The 8,440-nt window shown below is 44.3% G+C and overlaps 1 protein-coding gene across 2 annotated transcripts in view; it reads left to right on the top strand.

The window, feature by feature from the left end:
- The window catches only part of LOC106877764 (active breakpoint cluster region-related protein), an 84,270-nt gene that overhangs the window by 14,756 nt on the left and 61,074 nt on the right, over positions 1–8,440 (top strand). For both annotated transcript variants that reach the window (XM_089353601.1, XM_089353602.1), the window contains exons 4-9: positions 230–415; positions 563–670; positions 1,786–1,816; positions 6,172–6,224; positions 7,428–7,532; positions 8,244–8,356. In XM_089353601.1, the coding sequence (XP_089209727.1) occupies positions 230–415; positions 563–670; positions 1,786–1,816; positions 6,172–6,224; positions 7,428–7,532; positions 8,244–8,356 (596 nt within the window). The remainder of the gene's footprint in view (positions 1–229; positions 416–562; positions 671–1,785; positions 1,817–6,171; positions 6,225–7,427; positions 7,533–8,243; positions 8,357–8,440) is intronic.

The raw sequence follows: 8,440 nt of genomic DNA, 5'->3' as shown, positions 1-8,440 counted from the left end.
GGACAGCACTCATTCTACATTTCTAAAACCAAAGCCATTCCAGATGTGACCATCCCATCGGTGCACCTAGAAATACCTTATAAAAATATGTTCCTCTTAGACAGTGAGATGTGATTTGAGGGAGCTTTACCTGTTGTTTCTAACACGACGATGGCTTGTGCTTGAATTGTTGAAGAATGTGATGGAGTGTTTAAAAACAAGTTATTTATTTCTTTTTATATGACACCAGGTGAGAGAGTTACTGGAAAAGCAAGCGAAATCAAAAGATGTAATATTGGATTCGGGGGCAATCAAGACTATCTACGAGTTCGTGAATGAAGTGATACCGCCAACACGAGAATTCATGGCAAATTTAACGGAAGCCATCGAGCGAGACTTATCAGATCCTATCATGTGTCCTCCCTATGACAAGCTCGTAAGTATAACGGTTTGATGAAATATTAGTGCGAGCATATGTGGTGGTGGTCATAATGTTGATGATGATGATGATGATGATGATGATGATGATGATGATGATGATAATGATGATGACGCTAATGATGATGACGTTTTTGATTTCTAGATTCCTGAACTTCCCAAATTTGACGAATACATGAAGAACATGATTACAATCAAGGCACATATTGAAAACAACGGTGGCGTAGAACAAGTCGACAACATGCTGAATCTGGTTTGTAGTTAGTTTCGCGTTACAGCTCACCGGTGGAGGCGCAATGGCCCAGTGGTTAGGGCAGCGGACTCGCGGTCATAGGATCGCGGTTTCGATTCCCAGACCGGGCGTTGTGAGTGTTTATTGAGCGAAAACACCCAAAGCTCCACGAGGCTCCGGCAGGGGATGGTGGCGAACCCTGCTGTACTCTTCCACCACAACTTTCTCTCACTCTTACTTCCTGTTTCTGTTGTGCCTGTATTTCAAAGGGGCCAGCCTTGTCCCAATCTGTGTCACGCTGAATATCCCAGAGAACTACATTAAGGGGTACACGTGTCTGTAGAGTGCTCAACTTGCACGTTAATTTCACGATCAGGCTGTTCCGTTGATCGGATCAACTGGAACCCTCAATGTCGTAAGCGACGGAGTGCCAACAGCAACAACAGCTCACCGAGGCATTTGCCGTAAGCAAATACTCACGATACGTAGTTGGCATTTCATAAAGTGAATTGTCAACAAATGGCTTTATCATTTTGAGACATTGTTTTTATATATTTTTTTCTCGTTTTATTTCTTTTAGTCATTGGACTGCGGCCACGCTGGGGCACTGCTTTGATCAGTGTCGTCAAACAATTCGACCCCAGTGTTCATTTTAAGTTTGAAATTTTTACTGGTAGTTTGTTTTGGCGAAGTGCCAAGTTACAGGGCCGTAAACAAACCAACGCCGGTCGCCAAGCGCTGAGAGTTGAGCAAATATACACACACACACATATACATACAACATACATACATTCACACACACATATATACACGCATGTATGTGTGTGTATGTATGCATGCAGTCATGCTTGTCTGTATGTATGTATGTATGTATGTATGGGTGTGTGTGGGGGGCGTGTGCGCGCATGCACGTGACTCTGTGAACTGATACTGTTCAGCCATCCTATGCAAATATACATATATATTCAAAACCAGTCGATGAGCTTCAGCATAATTTCCGAAACTAATGTGAACAACACTTGCCCGAAGATCCACGTTGTGCGCTTCCAAAACGAACTTTGCCATGTTTGTCTATATTGTATATTATTCCACACAAACACTAACACCCTGTTTTTTTTTTTAATTCTCATCTACAGCTTGTACTAAAACCTACTGAACTGTTCTCAGGTATGTGAATACTGCTATTCTATTCGCTTATATATCTGTATTTTTTATCTCTTTTTTTTTTTATCGTATTTCATTTACTGGACTGTAATCAATTTAAGGCACAACCCACCCAAGTATCTGTGGCTTTTAAAGTCTGACACTTATTCTATCGGTCTCTTTTGCCGAAAAAATAAGTTATGAGACCGTAAAAAAACCAACACCGTTTGTCAAGCGGTGTGGAGACAAAACAGAATCACGTACACACATATACATATATAAACAGAAACACGTACACATACATACATATATATATACATATAGATCGTGATGCATCTGTGTAGTGTCTTACAGAAAATTAACGTGTGAGAACTACCACAGTATAAGAAGAAACAGAGACAAGTTACTCTTTTACTCTTTTACTTGTTTCAATCATTTGACTGTGGCCATGCTGGAGCACCGCCTTTAGTCGAGCAAATCGACCCCTGGACTTATTCTTTGGAAGCCTAGTACTTATTCTATCGGTCTCCTTTATCGAACCGCTAAGTTACGGGGATGTAAACACAACAGCATTGGTTGTTAAACGAAGTTGGGGGACAAACACAGACACACAAGCACACATACATATATACATATATACGACGAGCTTCTTTCAGTTTTCCGTCTACCAAATCCACTCACAAGGCTTTGGTCGGCCCGAGACTATAGTAGAAGACACTTGCCCAAGGTGCCACGCAGTGGGACTGAACACAGAACCATGTGGTTGGTAAGCAAGCTACTTAACACACAGCCACTCCTGCGCCTTGTTGAAGTTTTACCATGAAAGCGATGGATAGAAACTAACGAAAGATAGAGTGACATAGTAATAGTTTCATTAGACCGTTTACGTACCTTTGCTACGAGTTTGGATCAAAGATGTCTTTTTTAATGTGTATGGCTTAATGTTTAGAGGTATTCAGCTCATGATTGTTAGGCCGTGAGTTCGATTCCCGGCGGTACGTTGTGTCCTTGAGAAAGACACTTTATTTCACTTTATTGCTCCAGTCCACTCAGCTGGTAAAAATGACTTGTACCTGTAATTCATAGGGTCCAGCTTTGTCACATTCTGTGTCATGCTGAATCTCTCTGAAAACAACTTTAAGGGTACGAGTGTCTGTGAAATACTCAGCCTTTTGCATTTTAATTTCACGAACAGGATTTTCTGGAACCCTCATTATCGTAACCGATGGAGTGCCAGAGTTTACATTATCCTACGCTAACCAGTGATATCTTTCTCATCGTTATAGTAAGTCAGTAAAAAACTCCCACATTACCCTACTAGGGTCAACCGAACAATATGCTGTAATGGAACCCATATAGGTCCAAAACTTAAATTTAATCTACAATTGAGACATATACAATCCGAGAGTTTTGTTGTGGGGTCGACCTGAGCTATTCCTGGCAACAATGGTTTATAATCAGAGATGTTCTTCATGAATGCTGTATACTACCATTTCCAAATTCGGAGACGCTTCGAATTTCGAAACATGTTTTGTTTCAAGGATTTCCAATTAGAGATAGTTTACCTGTAGTATGTTACTACTACTACTACTACTACTACTACTACTACTACTACTACTACTACTAAATCATGAGTATGTGAAATAAGTTCAGGATACTAAACTATGGATTTTAATGAAATCGATGTTAGATTCCGCGGAAGTAAGTTAAAGCTGATGTTTTTACGCAGCATCAATATTCTCGACCAATATAAGATCAAGCATCACAGCAGGGAGCAACTGATTCTGGAATGTAAGGAGGCCCTGACGCTATTCATCACCGCCTACACACAAACCCTTCATCCTATTCCATGATTATAATGAGGGGGAGGACGAAGAGAACATTGACAGTCACGACGATCACCACCATAACGGCGACAACGACGATGACAGAGATGACCAGTAAAACCACCACCACTACCACCCTCACACCACCACTACCACCTTCACACCACCACTACCACCACCTTCACACCACCACTACCACCCTCACACCACCACCACCTTCACACCACCACTACCACCTTCACACCACCACTACCACCTTCACACCATCACTACCACCTTCACACCACCACTACCACCTTCACACCACCACTACCACCTTCACACCACCACTACCACCCTCACACCACCACTACCACCTTCACACCACCACTACCACCACATTCACACCACCACTACCACCTTCACACCGCCACGATCACCTTCACACCACCACTACCACCTTCACACCATCACTACCACCTTCACACCACCACTACCACCTTCACACCACCACTACCACCTTCACACCATGACTACCACCTTCACACCATGACTACCACCACTACCACCTTCAAACCATCACTACCACCTTCACACCACCACTACCACCTTCACACCATGACTACCACCTTCACACCATGACTACCACCACTACCACCTTCACACCACCACTACCACCTTCACACCATCACTACCACCTTCACGCCGCCACTACCACCCTCACACCACCACTAACACCTTCACACCACCACTAACACCTTCACACCACCACTACCACCTTCACACCACCACTACCACCTTCACACCACCACTACCACCTTCACACCATGACTACCACCTTCACACCATGACTACCACCACTACCACCTTCACACCACCACTACCACCTTCACACCATCACTACCACCTTCACGCCGCCACTACCACCCTCACACCACCACTACCACCTTCACACCACCACTAACACCTTCACACCACCACTACCACCTTCACACCACCACTACCACCTTCACACCACCACTACCACCTTCACACCATGACTACCACCTTCACACCATGACTACCACCACTACCACCTTCACACCACCACTACCACCTTCACACCATCACTACCACCTTCACGCCGCCACTACCACCCTCACATCACCACTACCACCTTCACACCACCACTAACACCTTCACACCACCACTAACACCTTCACACCACCACTACCACCTTCACACCATGACTACCACCTTCACACCATGACTACCACCACTACCACCTTCACACCACCACTACCACCTTCACATCATCACTACCACCTTCACACCACCACTACCACCTTCACACCACCACTACCACCTTCACACCATGACTACCACCTTCACACCATGACTACCACCACTACCACCTTCACACCATCACTACCACCTTCACACCACCACTACCACCTTCACACCATGACTACCACCTTCACACCATGACTACCACCACTACCACCTTCACACCACCACTACCACCTTCACACCATCACTACCACCTTCACGCCGCCACTACCACCCTCACACCACCACTACCACCTTCACACCACCACTAACACCTTCACACCACCACTACCACCTTCACACCACCACTACCACCTTCACACCACCACTACCACCTTCACACCATGACTACCACCTTCACACCATGACTACCACCACTACCACCTTCACACCACCACTACCACCTTCACACCATCACTACCACCTTCACGCCGCCACTACCACCCTCACATCACCACTACCACCTTCACACCACCACTAACACCTTCACACCACCACTAACACCTTCACACCACCACTACCACCTTCACACCACCACTACCACCCTCACACTACCAACGCCACGATTACGACGACCACAACCACGACAGCCACATCGACGTACATGTCTACGACCACTACGGTGACAATTTCGACTGCAGCGACTGTGAGGGCAGCGGTGGTCACTGCTCCATGCCACAACTGAACGAATTGGTCAGGTGGCGAAATGGCAGAGTCATTAGAACGTCAAAAAGAAGGCGTCGCAGTATTTGTTCCGACTCTCAACAGTCTGAGTTCAAATCCTAGCGATGTCAACTTCACCTTTTATCCTCACGGGATCGATAACAAATAAGTATCGATCCAAGGTGGTGGATTAGCAGAACTGTAAGAACATCAGAGCGGACGCCTTGCGGTATATGTTTGCGCTCTGAGTTCAAATCCCGCTAAAGCCTATTTAGGTGGGAGGTTTAACTCATCGACCGGCTTAACACCCCTACTTGGTATCATGAGGGCCTTTGGAAAAGTTTATTCTTTTGCAAGCATTTGCATCATGCTTCCAGTTTATGGAACCCTTTTTTCCTCTCACCCGCCAGTTTCGGAGCCCGGTAAGGAGCCAGGGGAACTGCTCCACCACGACGACAAAAATAACACAAATAACATAAAATAAATTACTCATATTAATTCTTGTTACTTCTGTTATTGATGATACTGAAGATGGAGATTTTTGTTTTACGGCTTGTAAATTTATAATTAATCTAATGGATGTATTTGTCCCTTTACTTTAAGTGATGCTGCAGCATCCAGAATGGCTGCGTTACAGAGTGTACTACGAAGTAAGGGTAAGTATTGTTATTGACATCAACCGAACCGTATCTGACAATCACATGCAGGAGACTACTGCTAGAACCGCAGATGTGAGATAAATGACTCCTTCCTTCCATATCCGCATAACAAGGAAGACTCTACATTGTCTGATTGACTTCCTATACATAGCAGCCAAATTTCGCTCAAGGTACATCTCCCACATCTTCTTCGTTGTCAATGGCATTTCTGGTCTTTCGTTTATGACCTCTTAGATGATTATTCAACCCCCACCCGACCCCTGCAGATTTGGATCTACATGGTTTGTAGCATAAGTGACAGTTGAAAGTTGTGACTTCCATTTGATTGATCGGGTCACTTTGTGAGATATTATTTCTGTGAACCACCGTATAGCTCTTCAAACCCCAAATCGACTCGCAAGCCTTTTCACACACTTCACATGTCAAATCACCCAGTCTAGCAAGAAGGACGTTTCATATAGTTGATCTTTCATGGGACATCAAATGGTTGACATACCCAGCCTTAGGAAAGAGTATATGACCACACATTTCACAGCGCTTTATGTCCTCATCGAGGTTCTGATGACATCCCTTCTGAAGCCTTTCATGCTCAAGGTGACCCCCTTCGAAAGTTTTCCAACCTTCGCTTATACGTTTCCTCCACTCAGCTTTTCCCAAAGCTAGTTCTTCCCAACTCATTACACAGATTTGTAGTTTCTTCTGGATGCCGTCTTGGCAGTCTTTGTACCTTTATCATAGTTCGTACCAAGGACACCGTAGAACAGCTGGTTTGGAATCCTATTATATTCCATATGCACAAAATGGCCTGTCCAATGCATCTGTGTAGATATGATGAATGACTGGATGCATGTGCAACCTGCTTTTACAAAGACTTCTGCGTCAATTGTTTTACTTTGCCACATGACGGTGAGTGTGTCTCAACAGTAATAATCCTTGGATGAAATTTATGAATATTTTAATGCATCGCTACGCGCGCGTGTATGAATACACACACACACACACACACACACACACACACACACACACACACACACACACACACACACACACACTCTTACGCACACATATCCAGAATATATAACCATTAATGATAGTCGAAGATGCATCCTCGCTGCATTTCACGTTAGTGCACAGATGTTTACTCGCAATACGCTGATTGATTGCATGTAATAGTTCCTTCTGTTTCTTTGTCACATTCAGGAATTGATCAAGTATACACCACAGCATCACGAAGATAATTCCAGTCTGAGGAAGGTTCTAGATTACCTGAAACCGACAGACAATATCACGAGAATGCCTAATTATGTACGTAATTTTTCACATCTCTTAGTAGCAATCCAAAATACGACACGCTAGAAACAGTAGCCAATCAAAATCTTTCTGAAATCATACAAAGAAAAGGCACTTAGAATATTTGCGTGTGTTTCTATCAACATAATCCTCCATTTTAACTTGAACTTGAAGAACACAAACACAGCACACGCACGAACACACACACACACACACACACACACACACACACACACACACACACACACACACACACACACACACACACACACACACACGCACACACACATACACACAAGGCGGCGAGCTGGCAGAAACGTTAGCACGCCGGGCGAAATGCTTAGCGGTATTTCGTCTGCCGCTACGTTCTGAGTTCAAATTCCGCCGAGGTCGACTTTGCCTTTCATCCTTTCGGGGGGTCGATTAAATAAGTACCAGTTACGCACTGGGGTCGATATAATCGACTTAATCCGTTTGTCTGTCTTTGTTTGTCCCCTCTGTGTGTAGCCCCTTGTGAGCAGTAAAGAAATAATACATGCATACACACACGTACACACACACACATACACATATATACACACACATACACCATTCACTCTCCCTCGTCGCCTCCACTCTCCCTCACCACCCCCACTCTCCCTCATCGGCCCCACTCTCCCTCATCTCCCCCACTCTCCCATTATGTGTTTCTCTCTCAAATTATGTGTACTATTCTTTTCGATCTAGGCACTGGTCAAATCTGGTTATGCTGTCCATCTGCTGGACCGTAAAAGATACTTATGCTATCTCTTCTTATTTCCCAATTTCCTCTTCATCACCCGACCAACCCTGGAGAAGAAGTAAGAGTTTAGGAATTTTTGTCTTTTTTAATCTAACTTCGTTTCTTCTTTTTTCGTTTTTTTTCTTTGTTCTTCTCATTTATT

This window comes from Octopus bimaculoides, chromosome 6 (genome assembly GCF_046866305.1).
Source record: "Octopus bimaculoides isolate indiv1 chromosome 6, ASM4686630v1, whole genome shotgun sequence".
Lineage (NCBI taxonomy): Eukaryota > Metazoa > Mollusca > Cephalopoda > Octopoda > Octopodidae > Octopus > Octopus bimaculoides.
The sequence above is the reverse complement of the archived record's forward strand: the minus strand, read 5'-3'. Positions and strand labels throughout refer to the sequence as shown.